We start from the raw sequence: 23,146 nt of genomic DNA, 5'->3' as shown, positions 1-23,146 counted from the left end.
CGGAGATTTTGTCATCAATTTAAGGGCTGTATGTTCTCTTAAAGAATTGATTTGGCTGTCTCAATAAATTATGATCACAATTTTATAAAATTCTTTTTAACTATTCAGAGTTCACTATCATAGTGTTTCTTCAAAACCTCTTCACCTCCAAAATGATATTCTCTCCTTCCTTCGACCTGCCATGCCACTGTATACTCTACTTAACACATGGTGACATGGGTGCTGTGACTAACTGCTGCAACTGTACATTCTTCAGGAAAGGAGTATTTTCCATCTCCATTGCATCTTCTCTAGTGAATAAACATTTAAGGGCACTATTATCAGGATGTGCACTGTGGCTCAGCAGTTTGTGCAGCTGCCTATGATATTGGCATACCATATAGACACTTATTCAAGTTCCAACTGCTTCACTCCTGATCCAGCTCCCTGCCATTACACCTGGAAAGAGGAAGATGGCCCAAGTGTTTGGCCCTGGTACCAATGTGGGAGACTTGAAAGAAGCTCCAGGGTCTTGGCTTTGGCCTGACCCAGCCCCAGACATGGCAGCCATTTGGGGAATGCATCAGTGATGCAAGACCTCTCTACATCTCTCCCCATCTCTCTGTAATTCTACCTTTCAAATGAATAAAATAAAAACAAACATGATAAAACAGACAACCATTTACTTCTTAGGATGGTTCTACAGTTAAATGAGGAAATAATAAAAGAGATCAAAATGCTTACTACACAGTTAACAGCTCAATGAAAATTAGCCCTTTAGTGCCACTAAAATACTCTGGGGAGCTCCTTAAGAATATATGACCTTAAGGCTTCCAAATCTGTGTTACTAACTAATTATAATCAACTTTCAAGTCTTATGTAGGTATCACTTCAGCCTATGACAAGGGTCTCTAGCAGGCCCAATCTGATCTGTTACCAGTTATGTTTTACTGGAACCAGATCACTCCTATTCATGTAATATTTTCCATAGCTGTTTTTCTTTCTTTTTTCTTTTTTTGTAAAGTTCAGTAGACTGAGAAGAGTTGACTGGTTACTACAGAAACCATGTTGCCTACAAACACAAAAGGATTTTCTTAATTTGACTCTACTGAAGAAAACTTGTTGACTTCTGGTTTAAGAAAGCTAATGCAATCTCAGCCCTTTTTATTTAAGACATTATTTTACCAGTCTTAGGCAAACTTAAATATTTCCTTGAGGCAGAATTGTTACAATAGAAAATACCAACTATTTCACCACCTGAATAAATGGAATTTGCTTACAAATAAAAAAGACAAAAATACCAACCTACAAAAAAAAAATGAAATTATCCCACAATTTGTGTATTATTCCAGTCAGTATAGTAACATGTGATGTGTAAACTATTTTATAATGAGACACATTTTACCTTGGACCCATTTAAATAAGGTATATGTTGCATTAAAATCTTTTGTTGATAAAATGAAAAAATGCAAAAGGAAATAGAAAATACTAAAAAAGGGTGCAGTAAGTTGTCTCCACCTATGGAACCAGCATCTCATATGGGCACTGGTTTGTGTCCTGCTGCTCTACTTCTGATCCAGCTTATGAACTGATCCCTGCTTCTGTACCGGAAAAGCAACAGAGAATGGTTCAAGTCCTTGGGCCTCAGTACCTAGTGGGAGACCAAGAAGAAGCTTCTGGATCCTGGCTTTGGAAAGGCTTGTCTTTGAGAGTGAAACAGCAGACTGAAGATTCCTCTCTCTAACTGTGCCTTTCAAATAAAAATAATAAAGCTTTAAAACATAATTAAAAATGCTTTAAGAGAAATATAAATGGAGTTGGCCTTGTGGCCCAGGAGGTAAAGCCTCGACTTGTGATACTGTATCAGACATTCTATGTGAAACTTTTCCACTTCCAATCAAGCTTCTTACTAACGGCCTAGAAAAAGCAGCAGCAGATGGCCCAAGCTTCCCTAGCACCTTCTACCCATGTAGGAGACCTGGATGAAGCTCCTCACTCCTGGATTCAGCCTGGCCCAGCCCTGACTGTTGTGGCCATCTAGGGAACAAATCCATGTATGGAAGGGCTCCCTACCTGTCTCCAACTCTGAGTTTCAAAAAACTAAAAAAATGTTTCAAAAAGGGAGGAAGGATAGGCAGATGTATGGATGGACTTAAGAACAGAGGCCTATAAAAAGCAAAGGTCTTGCAGAGGACACATGGTACCATAGCAGAGGAAGGAAAGCAGAACAAATCACTCAACTACCCCAGCCAAGCGTTGACAGCTGGAAGAATGGAGACTCTGGGGTAGAGCGTGTGAGCAGATGGACCTTGAAAAGCTTTCCTCATCCTCAGATCGTCAAGATTGACAGCATTTCAGAACTATCAAAACCACTTGAGCAGAACCCTTGGATCAGGCCCTGTATCAATGACCCTGGGATGCCACTGGGTGGCCATTATCCATCCCTGGGTACCGTTGTGGTGGGGAGGCGGAGTGTGGCATCTCCCATAACTTGCCCCCTTCCCCCAGATATAGGAGGAAGAGGGGGGAAAGATTTGGAAACAATGGTCTCACCCTGGTTAACTATGTAAACATCATCAAAAGTAAACAAGTAAATAAAAATTTTTTATAAAGCAAAGGCCTAAGGGTCAGATATTTGGCACAGTGGTTATGACATTTTTCAGGGTGCTGACACTGTAGTGTACTGGATAAAGTCACTGCTTGCAGTACTGGTGCCACTTCCATATAGGTGCCAAGTTGAGTCCCAATTGGTCCACTTTCAATCTAGCTCCCATCATGATAACATGCCTGAGGAAGCAGTAGAACACAGCCCAACTCCTTGGGTTCCTGCACTCTCATGGCAGACTAAGAAGAAACTTTTGCTTGGCTCCTGGCTTCAGACCGGCCCAGCTTCAGCCATTACAACCATTTGGGGAACGAGCCAGTAGATGAACCAGTGTATCTTCCCCTACCTCTCTCTGTAACTCTGTCTTTAAAATAAACAAATCTTAAAAAAAAAAAAAAGAAGATACTTCTGTGGACACCCGTATCCCACACTGGCATGTCTGGGTCTGAGCCTCCGGCTGTTTCCCTAGAGCAGCTTCCTGTTACCATGCACCCTAGAAGGCAGCAGGAGATGGCTCTAGTACTTAGGAACCTGTCATCCAGTTAGGAGACCCAGACTGGGCTTTGGGCTCCAGGCTTTGGCCTGGCCCAGCCCAGGCTACTGTGAGCATTTGAGAGGTGAACCAATAAACAGAAAATTTTTGCCATTTTCCTTTATCCCTCTTTTTGTTTGCCTTTCAAATAAACAAAATTAACCTAAAAACAGACAAATCTATTTTTAAAAAATCAGCAAGGACTTTTAAGACAATATATTTAGAACTTATAAAATATTCCTTAAATATTGTCTTTGCAAATAAAATACTTTTATAAGCTTTCTTGGCAAAAAGTTAACGGAAGGCCAAATATTATAGCACCAAATAGCTGCTATGGGCTCTTCAAGAGTGGGGAAAGTTTACATGAAAGGTAATGTTAAGGTGAACAAAAGAGAAGATACGCCAATCCTGCCTGTATGTAAAAAAAAAAAATCAGATGCCCATATATTCATTTTTGTAAATAAGTTTCCATTATGTGCAAAGACAGATCATCTTGTGCTTATTCAAAAGAAATAAAAATACATGTTGGTGGAACACAGCATACCCCGTCCTCTTGAGAGCTCAGAAGCTCAGAGAAGTGGCTGACTATTGCTTAGACAGAAATGGAAGTTCCTACAGGACCAAACTTTTTGTCAACTACTTGTTAAAAACACATAGACACAAACAAAAACAAACAAAAAAAAACCAAAAACCAAAAAGAACAAGAACAAAAAACACCCAAGCAAAAAAGAAACTTCATAGATAAAAATTGTGTTTCATTTTCTGTCTTTAATAGTAACACTGAGGAAATCTGGTAGAGGCTACTCACTCTCACAAGCACACATGTGTCCACAGGGCTGAAAAAGAACAGCTGCTTTCTTGTCGGAGCATACCACACATTCTTCAATCTGGAGAGGGGAGGGTGGAGCACAGTGAGCACACCCGGAGAAGTCTAATCACTAGGTAACAGTTCTGTTTATATCCAAATGCATTTCCTCTGTAAGGAAACCCTCTGGGCACTGAGCTTTAGCACACATGACTGTCCTCTCCTCTTTTTCACACCTTTATATACTCTAGTTTAACAGGCACTGGTACCCCACTGGCTACTGACCTATCCTGAAGAATCACACAACACAAACACAAGTCCTCCAAGGCCAGGAAGACCGGGATAGACTCCAGTATTGGCCACTCCACTCCGCTTTACATCCCAAAACTATTTTTGAAAGGAAACTAAAAGGCTAATGGACAAAGAAATATAAAAATAAATCACTGACAAGATAATTTTCTAATACCAATAAAACCTAGCTAGATATAGCTAAACTCTAAGGGTGATTTTATTGTTCACCCACACTCAAGGAACTTTCCCTAAAAGTCCTTTTCTGGGGCTGGTGCTATGGTGTTGTGGTTAAGCTGCTTCCTGTGGTGCCGGCATCCCATACAGACACAGGTACAAGCCCTAGCTGTTCCACTTTCAATCCAGGCCTGCTGACAGCCTGAGAAAGCAGCAGAGGATGGCTCAATGCTTGGGCCCCTGCTCCCATGTGGAAAATTCAGAACAAACTCCTGGATCCTGGCTTCTCACCGGCCTAGCACCAGTTGTTACAACCATCTGGGGAGTGAACCAGCCAATGGAAGATCTCTCTCTGTCTCTTCCTCCCTTTCTCCCTCTATAGCTTTGACTTTCAAGCAAATAAACAATTTTTAAAGCTCTCTTCTAAGACATAGTTAACTGCATTCTAGCTGAAGCCCACACCTTTAAGCTATTCCTCTTTTCTGTGGCTGTAAGAGCCACAAGTACTCTACAACTTATCCCTAACCACCCTCAATTTTATCTCTTCATCTCTGCTTAACCTGAGTTTTGAGCATGTAACTACTAACAACCTAGGCTCTGGCTCTCTTCACTCCATCCCTCTGCCCTTGGCTTCTCAACCAACTTCCTTCCACCTATTCTTTCTAGCACACAGTCACATTTAGCTGTTTCTAGTGCCTTTCAATATTCCTGTCCTAAAATGGTAACCACAACTCATTTAAAACACTACCATAACAAACAAATACTGCTTGTTCTTTCCATCATGTTTCTCAACTCAGTCTGCGTGTAGAATTCAGTTGTAACAATAGTGCTTGAAGTAAAACTTGGTTGGCTGTGACCCTGAGGATCGTGGATGCAAAAATCTCCCGCTAACACTAATAAATTACTTAAAATTATGGAGTCATAGCTTTTCTCCCCCTTTTTTGAATAAGAACTAGAAAAAACAATCCTTCTTTTCAGGGGAGCAAAGAGAAAATCACTAAGCCTAGTGATGTGGAACAGAGGATGAGGACACTTGTGAAGCCAGCAATGTATCAGAGTGCTGGTCTGAGTTCAGGAACCTGGGAAAGCTGCAGAGACGAGGAAGCATTCAGGTCCCTGTCACCTACGTGGAGGCCCAGGATGAATCTCCTGGCTCCCATCTTCTCCCAAGCCCAGCCCTAGCTGTTGTGGTTATATGGGGAGTGAACCAGTGAATAGAAAATCTTTCTCCTATCACTGTCGTTCAAATAAACATTTTTATTAGAAAAAAAAAAGAGTAAATCATCTGTGTAAAAGTATCTAGTTCATGTAGTATGTAATCAGTTAATCAGTGTCCAATATATTATTATCCTCTGCACATACTTGTACTGATACTTGCATATTTATATGTGAAGTATAATTAAACAGTTTGAAATAATATACCAAGATCACTTAATAACCATTTGCTTTCCCCAATATCTAAATATATATGTATATCTGTAATGGCAACTTTTCCCCAAATGAAAACACACTGTTACATTAGGGGGTTGTATATATATGGTCAGGATGGCCTTTAACGGTCATTTCCCACTTTCTTTGTTAGCAAAAATGCTAATTCCACAGGACTAGTTCATGTTAACTCCATTTCTCTAACTGCAAAACCACCCAACCTTGTTTATTAGCCTTCCTTCCATAATTTGTTTTTCCTCAATGAAGATGTTCATAATTTAACCACTTGGGGTCACTATTTCTTTACAGTCAAAGGCTCTGCAAGCAACCTGGCAAATGGGTAGGCATGTTCATTACATTTTCCAAAGGTTTGAAAATTTCACAAAACATATTGCAAAGTATAATTAAACATTATCTTTAAAGTATAAGGGCTTTCAAAGCAAAATATTAACTTTTACTTTTAATCACTATGGTTTAGGTATAAAAAAGGAACTACATAAGGGCTAAAACAATTTCAGAGAATAAAAGCAGTACAGTTAAATTCAAACAGTAATGAATCTGGCAAATAAACACATTAAAACAAGACAGTAAGCTGGCAATAAATTAAGAAATTCTGAACTAACAGCTTATAAATAAATGTCTAAGTTTTTAATACCTGTGTCTAAGTCATTGTTTTAAAGAACAAAATAGATATATCACATAATATTATTTATCATTAACTACAGTAAAAAAGAACAAAATGATCAAATACTTTACTAAAAATACATTACCTTTGTCCTGGACTGAACTTGTTCTTTACAGATGAGGCATTTCTTGACTCGTGGAGAACACAAAGAACAGGTTGCAATATGCCCACATGGACCAAAAAGAGTATCTCTCTTCATGTCTGAGCACACCATACACTCTTCTAAGGTTTCAGAATCGTTACTAATCATAGAAGGACTCCGAGAACCCACCTGACCACTAATAAGAGAAAATATTCCAAATCAAGTTCATCAAGATATTTCTACCATAAACTCAAAAACTAGTCGAACAAACTGTTACCCAATGGAAATGACAATTTTCTCAATAAAGAAGTCAAAACACTAGGTAAAACCTAATATAGACAACATTTAACTTATTTTATCTACATAGCCCCAGAAGCAAGGGACACAGGAACAAAAGAAAAACTCTAAGAAGCAAACATGACAGAATGAAGGAGGGGCAGGAATGTGGTATAGCCCATAAAGTCGCTGCTTGTGGTGCCGGCTTCCTATAGTGGACTGGCTGAGTCCTGGCCACTCCACTTCCAATCCACTTTTCTGTTAATGGGCTGAGAATCAGCAGAAGATGGCCTAAGCACTTGGAACCCTGCCCCACATGTGAGACCCAGATGAAGCTCCTGCGTCCTGGCTTTCAACTAGCCTAGCTTCAGCCACTGTGGCCATTTGGGGAATGAACCGGCAAATGGAATATCTCCCTTTTCCTCTTTGTAACTTTCAAATAACTTTTGTTTTAAAAAATCTATTACAAGTAGAGTTCTTTGGAAAATGACACTTTAAGGCCTGTTCTGACCTTTCTTTACATATGTCCCTGATGAAAAAAAAATTTTTTTAAAGATTTATTTATTTTTTATTGAAAAGACAGATTTACAGAGAAGGGGAGCATTAGAGAGAGACAGAGAGATCTCCCACCCACTGGTTCATTCCCCAAATGGCCACAATAGCTGGAGCTGAGCCAATCTGAAGCCAGGAGCCAGGAGCTTCTTCCAGGTCCCAAGGCTTTGGCCATTCTCCATTGCTTTCCCAGGCCATAAACAGGGAGTCAGATTGGAAATAAAGCACCTGGGACATGCACCACTGCCTGTATGGAATCCTGGGACTTCCATAGGGAGGTCTAGCCAATTAAGCCATTGTGCTTCACTCCCTCCCCAATAAAATTCTATTACAGAATGAAAGAATGGCATTTTAAATATATATAGAGACACATGAGGAGTGAGCATTATGCACAGTTATTGTGACACCCACATCTCTTACCGAACGCCAGTTTAAGTCCTGTTCTGATTCTCATCTAATCTTCTGATAATATGCCCACGAAACAGCTGATGCTGATTCAAACACTTATATTCTTGCCATCTAAGTGGGAGACTGTAGTAGAGTTCCAGGGTACTGGTTTTGGGCTGGCCTAAGTCCAGCCACTGTGGCCATTTGAGGGATAAACAAGCACATAAAAGATCTCTTTCTTTCTCCATCACTCCACTTTTCAAATAAATGTATCAAAATAGAGATAAAAGGCACAGAAATATATTTGTAAGAGCAACCAGTGCTACAGGAAAAGATAGTACTTCCATCACATTCTTCAGAAATACCAGCACACACACAGACAGCTGCACATAGAAGCTCCACTTTAGAGTCTATTATTACAAGTTATTACTGTAATAATTAGTGTTTGTATTTATGCACTTACAGATGCATTGTCTTTCCACGATAGGTTTCTTTTTTAAGGACTGACTTATCTATTTGAGGATAAGGAGAGACAGACAGGGGCTTTACTTCCTAAGTGATCCCAACGGCATGTGCTGAGACACAAGCCAGGACCCAGGCACCTTATCCAGACTCCCTGGTAGAGGCAGGGGCCCAAGTTCCTGAGACATCCTCCACTGTTTTCCAAGGGGCACTAGCAGGGAACTGGATCAGTAGTGGAGCAGCTGAGACTCACACTGACATCCAGATAAAATACTGGCATCACAGGTGGAGGCTTAACCACCATGCCTTAAGCCCAGCCACCAATAATAGGATTTTCTGTTCTTACAGGTACAATTAAGGAAATGTACATACATCATTTTTAAAATTTTGTTTATAACACATCTGCATGCACAGAGGTTACAGAACATAAAGTTCAACAGACAGCCACCATGTGGCAGGTGCTGTGGCACAGCAGTGTCTAGCAGTGCTCCACTTCTGATCCAGGTCCTTGCTAACAAGTCTGGAAATGCAGCGAAGGATGGCCTAAGTATTTGGGCCCTTGTATCCATGTGGATACAAGAAGAAGAAGCTCCTGGCTCCTGGATTCAGACCAGCCCAGCTCCATCCACTGCGGCCATTTGGGGAGCAAACCAGCAGAAGAAAAGTCCTCTGTCTGTCTCTATAACTTTGTTTTTCAAATAAACAAAATTAAAACAATAAGAGAAAGGGAGGAAAGGAAGAGAGAGGGAAGGAGGGAGAGGGGGAGAGAAAGAGAGCAAGAGAGAGACCACGCGCCACCAAAATGTTCAGGGATAAGAATCAGGTAGGAAGCTAACAATATTCCCACAACACTGTTTTGATGAAAATTAATAGAATATATAAATAAATAATGTCATGAATAATACAATTTTTTAATTTATTTCAGAAACAAAAATAAAATGATCTTTGAGAAAATTTCACCAAGAACCGATTCACTGTTTAATCTCTCAACCCTTCTCTAAACTTACTGTTTGTCAGGTGCTAGGTGCAGAGTGCTAGAATTATTACAGCACCTATATGAGATACATGCTGTGTAAGCTGTCTCAAAACAGTCTATTAAAATTTTAAGTATATAAAATATTAATCAAACAATTTTACTGGTAAGACTTCATTACTGATAACTTCTCCTAAGATACAGGAATACTACCAGATCAGAATATTTTAGAAAATAATCTGGGGAACACAACTGAAGGAAGAGACATAATACACATAAGAAACTTTCAGGAAAAATAGGTCAACATCAAGACAAAGGAACAGAACAAAGGAAGACATTTTCATGTAGTGAAGTCCTCCATTATAAAATCACATGGTAACCTTACGTACAGAATATTAAGTTTTATGATAAAAAAAAAATACAGACCTGACTTTTTCCTTGTGACACTTTGCCAGTGCTTTGCAAAGACTTGGATCGGGACAGAGATCAAGGGGTGACTGACCCTTCTTGTTTCGAACGCTAAGATCAGCACCATTTGCTGCCAGGAAACATGCAATAGATGCTGCACTCTTCTTCTCTGCTCCTTGGGTACCAAGTCCCATGATTAACTGAAACCAAAACAAAGAATTGCAGTTTTACCTTTAGAAATCTGCTCTGTGTGTGTCTGTGTATATGGTGGATATTAATAAATTTCAGTTATAATAACTCCCCTTCTAAACTAATCACAACTTTTCAGTCACACGGTTTAAGAATGGACCTATTTTCTAGCAATAGAAGTTGACCAAAGGTGGCTCAAACATGTCAGATCTCTATCACGCCAACATAATTATATATAAAAAACAAAGGTCAACTAAAGGTAATAAAAGTCAACAGCAAAATTCCTACTAAACATATTGGCTCTAGATTTGTAGCAACAAGCCTGAGACAATTAGAGGAGACATAACTCAGGAAAAAATCCAGTAACTGTGAAATGAGCCCCGCGCCCCCCAAAATAAAAAACAGGATAAGTAAAGCTCAGATACCATCACCTGAACTACTGAATCAAACAATAGTCACAAAATTTGTTAACATTTGCTGAGCATTTATGATGAGCCAAGTATCTTAAGCACTGTTTATTTTCTGTACAACAATCTAAACAGGAAACTGCTTCTTGTCATTGTAAGATGAGAAAAGGGAAACATATAGGAGAGAAGAGAATTAAAACCATGATCATAAAATAAGGCCATTATTCTCAACCAGTTTAGTTGGTCTCAGAACTCTCTTATGCTAGAAAAGATTCTAAAGTTAAAATGAAAGTGTCAAAGACTTTACAATTTGAAAATAAAAGACTAAAATTACAGGATTTGTATAACCTGAGTTCAACATTTATTATAAAGCTACAGTAATCAAGACAATGGTATTGGCATCACACAGCTACAAACAGAATAGAATACAGGATCCAGAAAGAGACTGTTACATACACTGATTCTAGATAAAGGTATTCCAGGTATTTCAGTAAAAAGACTCATCTCAATACATGGTGGTGGAACTACTGGCTAGCCACAAGCAAGATGATGAACTTTGATCCCTGTGTCATTATTATCTACATAATGAATCATAGATGTAAACTTAACAGCTACAACTTTATGAACTTCTTAAGAATGATTTAGGGTCTGGCAAAAATTAGTGATAAAACATAAAAGCTAGGGTGCCAGCATTGGCATAGCAGCCACAGCCATTGCCTGTGACACAAGCATCCTAGGGTACCAGTTTGAGTCCTGGTTGTTGCACTTGTAAGTCCAGATCCCTGCTAATGGTCTGGGAAAAGCAGCTGAAAATGGCTCTAATGCTTGGACCTCTCTCATCCATGTGAGAGAGCTAGAGGAGGCTTTTGGCTCCTGGCTTCGATAGACTCAGTCCGTCCCACCCACTGCAGTCACTGGGGAATAAACTGGTGGAGGAACTCTCCAAAAAAGGAAAAGAAAAGAAAAAACTGAAAAAACTGACATATGAGAATTCATCAAAATTAAGAAGTTCTGTTTTTTCTACTCTTCCAAAAACACATTTTTTAAATAATGAAGATAAGCCACATGCTGGAAGAAAAAAAGTGTCTATCACATACCTGATGAAGAATTTATACTCATATTTTACAAAGAACTCCCAAAGCTCAATAATAAGCAACTCAACTAAATAATGAATCTGAGCAAACATTTCATCAAATACATGTAGTAATACAGTAAATGAAAAAATGATCAATATTAACAAGTAACTAGAGAAATGCAAACTAGACTTTAACAGAACATACCTAACTCAAATGGGACAAATTTAAACAAGCCTTTTTTTTTTAAATGTTTTTTTTTTTTTTAAATGATCTTACTTAGTTGATTAGGGCACAAAGGGTCAAGGGCTACTGCAAAGTGGGTAATACCATTGTTTCCACACTAATATTTTTTTCCCTGTATCTGAGGTCAGGGGAGAAACAAACATTAAAGCCCACCCAGCCTCCCACCCATCCCAGGTCCCCGATGTGAGGCACACTTTCAGAGTCCTGTTCAACCAGTTTTGATAGTTCAACAGGCCTGAATTGCTGCCAATCTCACTGTTCCAATCGTGATGAAACCTATTCAGAATCCACTGACTGACATAATCTATTCATGATTGGAATTCTGAGATCAGCAGTTCAGTTGGAGGGATCTCCAAAGAAACTTCATCAGAGATGATCCCAAACCTGGTTCTTACAGGGTCCAGCACAGTCCGTCGCCCCAATCAGCTTATGCACATGCTGGTCATTGCAATTGCTGGTTCAGTTCTGTTTCCAGCCCTGTCATCTACTTGAACTAATGGGTGTTGTAGTCCAGCTCAATCCCACCCACTTCACACACAGTCCTCACGTAAACCAGTGGGAGCTGCAGCCTTGTCGGGGTGACTCTCCATAACCCCACCAGGCCTGCTCACTACCCTGGTTCCCATGCATGCCAGTATGTACCGCAGGCCAAACAAGCCTTTTTTTAAGAATGTGGAACAGTATCATTAGTATTAATTAATATTCAGTCCACCAAGTCTGTAGCTCTGATACAATCCTTTACCTATTCAAGATCATATCATCAGATAAAGCCTTGTATTAGAAGACACCCCTCTGCTATTGAATGAGAGAGTATCTTCACTCACTGTGTTTTTGGATGGTTCCCAGGCAGCATCCACCTTCCCCACGTCTTGCATGTCTTGCAGCTGACGCAGCTGAGACAAAGTGTGATGCCTCAGGGCCTCATGCAGAGGAGTGTCCCCGTCCTTATCCTGAATGTCCAGCTTAGCACCTGCACGCACTAAAAGCTGAAGGAGAAAGAACTCACATTTAGTTAAAGTAGCCACACCTATTAGAAATGACAACGTATGGAATGAGCCCTGGACCTACTGAAGGAATTGCTACTAGAACTAATGGTTTGTACAACTGCATCTTCTACTGTTCTAAACTCTGTGGCTCCTTACAAAGCGGAAAGTGCTCCAGTGATTCAAATGCTGAATTAGGAAAAAATAAGAAGAAATGACTCGAGAAGAGAGCGTGGTAACAGGGAAATTCAGCACTTTTTTGCTCCTCTTATTTTGGGTATGTGAGTAAACATAGTTGAAGTATATCTACAAAAACCAAATGATACTCTTCACAATTTTTATACTTAAACAAGAAAAAGTTATTTTTTTAATTCCATTCTTTTCCATAATTTTTTTCTAAATCTATGATCATGAATAAAGTCCAAACAACATGGAGGATAAATGAAGAATTTTTAGTAAGAGAAATTTCAAGTAACAAATATGAACAACATTTATTCAACCATAATCCCTTTTAATAAAATCCTTAATTAACATATTTCACAGATAATTTAGGCAGTAGATAGAAATATATTGAAGACTTTACTTTCAGAACTTTAACAATGTTCTTAATCTTTTCTCTGAATACTACAAAGGGTTTTAGTAAAGCACTATGGAACCAATCTCGATTATACAGTCTTTTCTCCCTTGGCAAATTACGTTTTTTCTTCATCCAAACAGGTTTCAGAAAAGATCACCTCAGAGCAGTATTTCTCAAATCTGAACAAGCATTAGAATTGCCTTGAGGTTTGCTAAACCACCCAAGAAGTTCTGGTTCAGTTGGTCTGAGGTGGGGCCCAGGCATGAACTCCCAGGAGCTGCTGATCCTCATGCTGGTGATTAAGCTTCAAACTTTAGGAATTACTGCTCTACAAAAATATTTAAACTCAAACTCTCAAAAATGTTGTTTTGAATCACCAGATTGATAAAATAGAGATACATTTTACCTTTTTAAAAAATTTACAGCAGCAACTGTCCAAAGATTTTGTTTATGTGAAAGGCAGAGAGGTAGAGAACTCTGGTTTATTCTCTGAATGTCCACAACAGACAGAACCAGGTCAGGCAAAACCCAAAAGTCAGAACTGAATTCAGGTCTCCCACGTGGGTGGCAGGGATCCATACACTGCAGCCGTTACCTCCTGCCTCCCAGCAACAGAGCTGGGACTCAACCTAGGCACTCATCTATGAATGAGGTTGTTCTAAGTAGCACCTCAAATACCTGCCCTAGCCAGGTCTTTTACTTTCTAGTTTATTTTCAATTTTGAAATTTCCTCAACATAAATTTAGAAATCTGACAATAAAACTATATAGCTCTGAATATCAGAATTCTTAAAATTTTGCTGATAAAAAAACTTTCTATACAATCGATGCAAAATATTAGCTTAAAACCATAGTTTTATATCTACCTTAACATCTCTTGAGAAATCTAACATTGTATCATTTGAATTTTCAAGACCTTTCAAAATTCTGTCTGGTTAAAATAAAACAGTAACTAAATTATGTTGATAAATACTTTACCCTAACAATCTGGGTGTGCTGTCGTTCAACAGCAAGGTGGAGGGCAGTCTGCTGGTTCACATTCTGGATATCCAGGTTTGCATTACCCTGAACAAGAACAACAAAATTTAAATGGCAAAATCTGACAACAGCAAAAAACATTAAGCTTATAACTAAAGGCTAGAGAATCTTGAATGCTAGTGACCACTCACTAGCTGCTGCCACATTTTCATGTGTTAAGAGTTGTTATTAGCAAACACAGAAAAATAAACAGGATAACTAACAAATCTAGAGTAAAACAGCAAGTTTTAAAAAATATTTTTGTTAAAGTGATTCTATCTAAGAACAGCTGAAGGACAAAATACAGCATAGAAAAAAAAAAAAGAATTGGGGAAAACTGGCAAGGGTGAACACACACACTTCCTAGGAGAGGGTGCTCACGCTTAAAAGCTGGAGGGGATCTCTTGGGTGCTTCACTTCATAGACATTCTGGAAGAGACACACGAGGATATGGAAAGGGAGCCCCTAGGGAGGGTGAAGGGCGCGGGGAGGCCCTGCTGGGCCTCAGATCAGGGCTCTGCCTGTACACCCCACGGATCCTTTACACTGGTTGAGTATGCTTTGGACAAGTCACACTCCCTTCTACCCAAGTGCAGTACACACTAAAATTACAAGGTATAAACTCATGACTGAAAAATTGGAACTTCCTAAAGGTGCATTTTATCTATATAAAAATACATGCATTTGAGATGCTAAAAAATTTTATTTAACAAAATTTTTTTGCTTTTTAAATAAAAAATACAGTACAAAATTCAAACATGTCTTTTCCGATTTCCAACATAAAGCAAGAAAGATAATTAACTCCTTGAACTATAAATATGTATTGGAAAAAGCTTTTGTATGGAGTCATATTGGATTCAGACTAACATTAAAGCACTGATAAGTTCACTTCCTCGTGTTAAATCACTGAAAACATACTTTGAGATGAGAAGGCAATGCTTACTTGGTGCATAAAAATATCACTAAAGGGAGAACAGAAAGTCTTTCTCAGTTCCTAAGACAGCCGAAGGACCAATATCTAACAAGACAAAGGGGCGGAAAGGCCCAACAGTGGTGTGTGCTAAGTTCTGTCACCTATATGCTGCATGAATTTAAGCAAGCTTTCCACCATTTCATCACATCCAAACAAACCTAAGGGCAGGGTTAATGTAAAATGCCAAACTGCCTAGAATGCTGGCATGGTTTTTAAAAACAGAATTACGGTGGTAAGAACTAAATATTGCAAAGATAATACTTCAATCATTTTGTTTAATCTTAGAACTACTCATGCCACTTGATCACAACTTGGTATCTCCTACGTCTCTGGAGTGCGAGGTAGAGCTGAAACTTGAGGAACGCTACGTAGATTCTGGAAAATGGGAGTGTCCGATTGACTTTCATTACCGTGCTTTACAGTCTCCCTGAGCATGGTCACGTAGTAGCTGAACTCACACTATTTTCTTAAGGACTTTGTTCTCATATAAATATGAAGAGTGGAAGATTTTCTTTAAGTTTCCTAGTTTGTCCATAGTTTAGATTTTGCTTCAGTTATGAGGCTATTACAAAGAAAGCTGCTGTAAATATTCAGTATATGTATTTGTGTCGAAGTACGCTTTTAGTACTCACCAGAAGATCCCTAGAAGTGGGACTGCCAGGTTATACCATGAACACAGTCTAACTTTTGTATCATACTATTATTTTTAAAAGTGAGTGCTTTAGGGCCTGATGCCATAGCCTAGTGGCTAAATCCTCACCTTGTATACACTGAGATCCCATATGGGCACCGATTCGTGTCCCATTTGCTCCATTTCCCATTCAGCTTCCTGCCTTGTGGCCTAGAAAATCAGTAGAAGATGACCCAAGCCCTTGGGACTGTGCACTTGGATGAGACCCACGGAAGAGGGTCCTGGCTCCAGGCTTTGGATCAGTTCAGCGTTAGCCATTGTGGCCACTTATGGGGTGAATCAGCATATGGAAGATTTTTTCTATGTCTCCTTCTCTTTGCAAATCTACCTTCCCAAGAAAAATAAGTATTTTTCAAAAAGTGAATGCTTTTAAAACATCGGCAATGTAAGTGAAATCTAACTGTTCCAGAACCTAATCAGCATTAGTTATGCTGGTCTTTATAATTCTCACCTACTTGTGGGTGATCATAAGTATTTCTTTGTGCTTACAACTTATACTTCCTTAATATCCAATTAATATTTCACTTGTTTATGTGCTACTTGTTTATGTGCCCTCCCAAGACATAAGCAGGGAGCTGGATGGGAAACAGAACAGCCAGGAAAAGAACCAGCGCCCACATGAGATCCCGACTCCTGCAAGGGGGAGGATTAGTCAAATGAGCCATCATGCCAGGCCAGGGATGTTTACCTGATCTTAAGCCTTACTATACAGCACTAATAACAAGGTAATCTAGTATTGACATAGGCCGTTTAAATTTGAAAAATATTACAATTAACAAAAAGGCAATAACTTGAATAGATTTTAAATAGCAAGGAGGAAGATATCTTAATTTTTGAATTATTTCTTTAAAAAGATGTTTGTAATTTTTAGCACATGTATTTTATAATCCAGTAGACTAAAGCATAATAAAATACCAGTGCTATGTCTCCTCATAAAAATATGGAGTCACTTTACTTTAGGGATAAATGTAGTGACTAAGTAACAAAAGCCTGTGTCAATGCTAACCAGCCAAAGACTGCAAGGCTCCAGCAGAGAATCAGGAATTGAGTCTCACCGCTGCTGCGTGTACCAAGCATTCTGACATCAATGTGCTCTACTGACAGACCTTAGCACTGTGCTCTTTCCACAATGGGGGCAGCATCCCGGGAAAATCCTGTTAGGTGATTTTTCAGATCAGTCCCAGAAGACTGTGCAAGGGCATCCCAGGAACTAGGGGATAAAAACCTCCTCCTAACTGCAATCTCTGCTGGCTTGCCCAAGAACTGCGCATGGGAACAGGCCTTGCTGGGGAGCTAGGGGGAAGCCCCAGCTGGGTTGGGGTTCCAACTGGCGAGAACGAGAGCAGGATCGAGGGCAGCAAGCTGGGCTGGATATAGCTACAGCCTCCACCAGTTTGGGTGTGCACTGGCTCTGGAGAGCAACAGATTGGGCTAGACTCCAGCCCCCACAGGTACTCCTGAGAGCCACTTTGGGTGCAGAACAGGCTGAGCTAGGTCTCGAATCCCGTTTAATTACGTGAAAGCTGTGTCTGGGCACAGACCAGGTATCCCTGGGCTGCAACAACCAACAACAAGAACCAGAATGGGTGTGGCCAGCTGAGCAAGGTCACTGTTCTTGTCAGGACAGGAGGTGGACAGTCACCCTGGGCCAAGGACCCACTGGTGTGCACGAGAACTGCCACTGGGAGGAGACCTGAGGGAGGAGCTTGGGAAACTCTTTCACTGGGACACATTCCCTGTAGGTGAGCACAAGAAGCAAGGAGAACCCAGACCATGCCAGGTTACAGTACCCATCGGCATACATGTGTGGGTCAGGTGTGGGGACAGACCAACCAGTCTGGGCCAGCTCATAACACCCACTGGCAGATCTGAGGACCAGGACAGGGAGCAGGAGGAGCCAGATCAGGCAGCAACACCAGCCAGTTCCCATTAGGTCCGGGACAGCAATCAGGCTGGGCTGGAATAGGCTGCAGCACCCACCAGAAGGAGTTGGAACAGGGGCTGACTAAACTTGGCCAGACTGTGCAACAAGACTGTGTATGCTAAGGTGAGGCGAGTCATGCCAACCTGGGCCCAGAGGGGGCAGGATTCATGCGTCCCAGGGATGGGGAATCTGACAGGGCTCGGGTAGATTGGCTCAGATCATGGGGCCCACCTGTGTTGGAGGGGCTGGGTTCCTCAGTCCTGGGGACAGGGGAACCAGTAGTGCTTAGCTTGCCTGGCCCACATCCTGGAGCCTTCTAGGTGACCCCAAAGGTGAGCGATGTGGCAGGACTCGGGTTGCCTAGCCTAGGTCCTGGGCACTTCCTGTGAGGTGGGTATCGGGTTCATGAGCCCCAGGGATGGGGGATCTAGCGGGGCTCAAGTTATCTGGCCTGGGTCCTGGGGCTGGCCTACAAGATGGGTGCTGGGTTTTTTAGCCCCATGGGTAGGGGATCTGTGAGAACTGGGATGCCTGGCCTGGGTCCTTGGACTCACCTGCAAGAACATGCCCTACTTAATGAAAAAGGCAGAGCAGTGGACATAGGCCCTGTTGTAAAAGAGAGAATATGGCAGCTCATTTGATGCTGTAGCAGAAGGAGAACAGAACAAACTGAACAACTACCCCAAACAAATGATGACAGCAAAAAATTTCAGTGAATGGAGACTTGTGGCTTGCTATGTCAGCCAATGGACACCGGGAGGGTGACATCATCCTTGGATTGACTTAGACGGAACCCTCGGAATATGCACACATTGAGACTCTGGGTTGATACGAGGTGGCGTTTCCTCATTTCTGACTACTGGGATGTGTGGAAAACCATGAGTGGCTTTCCCCTTTGTCTCTCCCCTTCCCCTAGAAACAACAAGGAGAAACAGCAAATTTGGAAACAATAAATTCACCCAAGTTTCCCTAAACCTCAATCCTTCCCATCCTAACAACCACGTAATCATCATAAAAATTTTAATTTAATAGATTTCCCCCTCCTCTCCCTTCTCCACTCCACTTTCTTCCCTTTCCCTCCCCTATGTTCACAAAGCAGATGAAGAGGGTGTATCATATGTGATTTTTACTGTGATCTCCCAAGAGGTAGCTGATGAAGTAATGAGCAAATTGCAATAGTTCAAAACTGTTTAAAAGAAAAAAATGAAACCATCAAACTACTTTTCCTACCTGGTGTACCAAAAGTTCAGCCACTTCTACATGATTGTTAAGAGCAGCCAGATGCAAGGCAGTATAACCATCATCTTTCTTTTCATCCACAATCCATGGTCTGGGTAATTTAGAGAGTAAAACACGCATTGCACTGAAAGAGAAATTCATACTCTTAATTAAAATATAAAATTACATAACATTCTCTATAGAAAAATAAAAGAAAGTCCTCAAATTAAATGAAGATATTAATTTTTTTAAAGAAAGCCATGTCCTTACAAATAGAAATCCAATTTTTCTAAATCTCAAATACGTAGCCCTTTGATATTTTGAGAGATAAATTATCAGTTTTCACAGAATCAAAACAGATGGAAGTGCTATAAAGGGGAAACACTGTAAAGTAAAAATGGGAAAAAAAAATATGGCCTATGAGAGCATAATTTTGACATCAATGGAATGCCTCAGATTCAATTTCAGTAGTATCAATTAATAAAGCTATTCTCAAGAACATAAAAGATTTGAAAGACCAAATATAAAAGAGAACAATAAATTGCCAAGAAATGAACAAGGTAAAATTCATAACTTCTCCTGCGACCAGTGTTTTGGTGTAGCAAGTAAAATAAGCTGCCACCTGCAACACGACATCCCGCATGGGCACTGGTTGAGAATCCCAGATCCTCCACTTCAGAACCAGCTCCCTACTAACGCACCTGGAACAGCAGCAGATGAAGGTCTGAGTGCTCGGATCCCTCACACCCACATCAAATGAATAAACGGGGTTTTGGGCTCTTGGCCTGTTGTGGCCATTCTGGGGGTAAACAAGTTGGTAGAAAATATTTGTGTCTTTTTGATAACTCTGACTTTAAAATACATAAATGTATCATTTTTTAAAAGGCACCTTTTCTTGTAATACAATAGTAACCTTCTTCCTCTAAAAGATTTTATGTGGAAAATTGTAATTCAGAAGAAAAATTCTTACTATTCATCTGTTAATTTGTTTAAGATTGTGATTTAAGATAATCATTCATGCAGAGTATTATTGGACTTGACACACACAGTATTGATATATGTATCAAAAAGCTGATCTCTGATATGGATATGTGTAAGTACACACATATATATAAAACAGACTTAAAATGGATACCTACCACTAAAAAAGACCAATTAAAAGAAAAAGGAGGGGCAGGTATTGTGATAAAGAGCATTAGGTCTCTTAACTCCTCTCTCGCGGCTTAGGCCTGGTTTAACCCAGGCCACTGGCCATTTAGGGAGTAAATCAGGAAAAGTAAGATATCTGCTTCGTTCTTTCTCCCTCTCTCGCACTGTCTCTCCCAACCTGATATACACACTAGTTAGTGTGCAGTTGTGTCCCACATCTCATCCATCCCTCATGCACACTCATGGCTGATATGGCTTAGCTCAGCTAGATCCAACCCTAGACCCAGACTACATACATGCCAGCAGGAGGCCAACTGGCCTGTCCCAGCCCTGGCTCTGGTGCTCACCAGTTGGAGCTGAAATCTAGCAGGGAAATAACCACAGATTCCATACCATGCTCACTCCCAGGCCCAGAAGCAGGAGGTACTGTGATCCAGCCTGACACTTCCAACCCTCAGTGCCATGGCATTTGTCAGCAGGTGTTGCGGCCTAGTCCACACAGCCTACACTGGATTATTTGGCTTGCACAGATGAGTAGCTCAGCAGCCTGGTTGAGCCTAGACAGTCCCTAGACCCAGCACATTTTCTGGCCAACAGAAGCTACAGTCCTGGATGAGGCTATCCCTAGTCCAGATCTCATACTCACAGTGGAAGTAGCAGCCAGCAGTGGAGTTCACAAAGTACTTCTGCCAAGCATTTGTCCTACCCCAGGGCTTGTAGGCATCAACAGGGGCTGCAGCCCAGTCTGGCATTACTTGCCTCCTGTTTCAGCATTTATTAGCAGGTGCTTCAGCCTGGCTCAATCCAATCTGCCCCCCGTCACAGCTCCCAATGGGAGGTGCAACAACCACCCTCAGCCCAGGCTCTTTTGTGAACTGGCACCTATGTAGCCCAGCGCAACCTGGTCTGCACCCAGTCCTGCCTCTTGCTTGAACCAATCAGTGCTGCATAGTGGCCTAGCCAGACACTTTCACATATGCAGCACTGAGACCATGGACTTCTCGAGCCAGGCGACTGCATCTATAGATTTGTGCAAGTATCTGGGCTGGGTGTGGACAGGGCAGGGGCAGTGCAGGAGGGCGGGGAAGGAAAGAGATCCAGTACTGTGGCCTTTTCAGACCAGGTGATACCACATGTGCATGTGTGTGAGAGCTAAAGAAGGGGGCGGGCTGGGAAAGAGTTCTCAAGAGCCTCTGTGGGCCAGCTAACTGCAGCTGCTATTGCAGGGGAAGGCCCACCAATGGATTTTGGTGTCAGCAAACAGTCCTTTCATCTCATGCTGCCCTCAGACACATCGGCCTCTGCTGTCTCAGGAACCAGAACTGTGGGTACATGTTTTGGCCTCTATGAACACACTGCATGATCAGGACCAACTACATTGCTGACTCTTGTGCAAAGAAGGCAACAATGTCTCAAAGTAATGAAGAAGATGCAGGGGACATAGTCCTTAACACTGAGAGAAAGTTCTCCAACTCATGAAAGGGATCCATACAGGAAAGAGTTCCAAAGAATGGATAGGCAAGCCCTACACCTCAATCAACAGGAAGTGAGTACAGAAGAAGTGATGAAATCTGTACCCTTCATCAACCTTTGGATTTAAAGTCCAGTCGGGGAGAGGGCATCCTGTGGTATAGTGGAGTAAGTCTAGCCTGCTGCACTGGCATCCCATTTGAATGCCAGTTGTCTCAGCTGCTGCACTTGCAATCTAGGTCTCTCCTGATGTCCCGGGGAAGAGGCAGATGATGGCTCAAGGCCTTGGGCTCCCATTCCGGCATGGGACACGTGAAGGAGGCCCTGGTTTGTCTTTGGATTGGCTCAGCGCTGAACATTGCAGTCATTTAGAGAGTGAACCAGAGCACGGAAAGATGCTACTCTGTCTCTGCTTCCTTCTCTGTTGTCACTTTGCATTTCAAATTAAAACCAATCAGTGATGGAAAAAAGGTTACTACTTTCCTCCCTTGAGGAGCCTAGACATTGAGCCGTACCTGTTGATGCCTTGTCCTGTGTTTTGCATGTAAATGTTTATTAAAGATATTTGGGACCAGTGCTGTGGAGCCTGCCCTGCAGCACCAGCATTCCCACGTGGGAGCCAATTTGAGTCATAGCAGCTCCAGTTCCCACCAGCTCCCTGCTGATGTGCCTGAGAAAGCAACAGAGGGTGATTCAAGTCCTTGGGCCCTTGCATCCATGGGGTGAGACTAAGAGGAAGTTCCGGGCTCCTGGCTTCAGACTCCTCCAGGTCTGGCTGTTGAAGCCATTTGGGGAGTGAACCAGAAGACAGATGATTTAAATCTCTCCTACTATTTCTGAAAAGTTGCCTCTTAAATTATAAAATATATAGATCTTGGTAGGGGAGGTATTTATTTGAAAGGCAGAATTAGAGAGAGAGGAGACACACAGATACTCATCTGCTGGTTCACTCCTGAAATGGTGGCAAGGGCCTCAGCTGGGCCAGTGTGAAGCCAGCGGTCAGGAGCTTCATCCATATCTCCCACGTGCTGAACATAGGCCCAAGCACCTAGTCCACCCTCTCCTGCTTGTTCATGCACATGAGCAGGGAGCTGGGTTGCAAGAGCAGAAGCTGGGACTAGATTCAGTGCTCAGATGGGATGCTGGCATCCCAGAAGATGGCTGCTTGACCAGCTGTGTCACAGTGCTTGCCCCCCCCCCCCCAAAATACCTACTTTCTCTCAACCCTTCTCCCCCTCCGATTCCACGCCCACAATCAAGCAAGTATTTGTCTGCTGTGTTCCAGTGATTAGACTATCTAGGGGTTCTATAGATAGTCCTGAAACCAGTTGTGAGAAGTTTAAAGACCTTGTTAGGATTTTGTTCACCTGTTCTTGTGGACACTTCACAGTTTCATCAGTCTCTAGAAAGTGCAAAGCACTTCCCATTGGATCTTGTTTTGAAAGCTGTTAGTTCAGTTTCCTCTTGCTTACTGAAATCTTCTGTTCACAGTTTGTGTTTTCTAATTCCACCAGTCACAGAATACACTGTGTGTCTTTGATGACAGAGAGTAGTGCATTTGATCTCTCCAGTTTTCATGATCTCAACCTGA

General features: G+C 41.4%; 1 protein-coding gene across 1 annotated transcript in view; it reads right to left on the bottom strand.

The window, feature by feature from the left end:
• MIB1 (MIB E3 ubiquitin protein ligase 1) overlaps positions 1-23,146 on the bottom strand; it is a 125,266-nt gene that overhangs the window by 11,503 nt on the left and 90,617 nt on the right. Inside the window, exons 14-19 of the mRNA XM_040984790.1 lie at positions 18,949-19,081; positions 14,092-14,178; positions 12,379-12,540; positions 9,658-9,839; positions 6,585-6,777; positions 3,925-4,003 (exon numbers count right to left, since the gene is read on the bottom strand). Of these exons, the coding sequence (XP_040840724.1) occupies positions 3,925-4,003; positions 6,585-6,777; positions 9,658-9,839; positions 12,379-12,540; positions 14,092-14,178; positions 18,949-19,081 (836 nt within the window). The remainder of the gene's footprint in view (positions 1-3,924; positions 4,004-6,584; positions 6,778-9,657; positions 9,840-12,378; positions 12,541-14,091; positions 14,179-18,948; positions 19,082-23,146) is intronic.

The sequence above is a fragment of the Ochotona curzoniae genome, unplaced genomic scaffold (genome assembly GCF_017591425.1).
Source record: "Ochotona curzoniae isolate NIBS_2020 unplaced genomic scaffold, NIBS_Ocur_1.0 contig_43, whole genome shotgun sequence".
Taxonomy (NCBI): domain Eukaryota; kingdom Metazoa; phylum Chordata; class Mammalia; order Lagomorpha; family Ochotonidae; genus Ochotona; species Ochotona curzoniae.
Note: the sequence above shows the minus strand (reverse complement) of the source record. Positions and strands in the feature narration are given on the sequence as shown.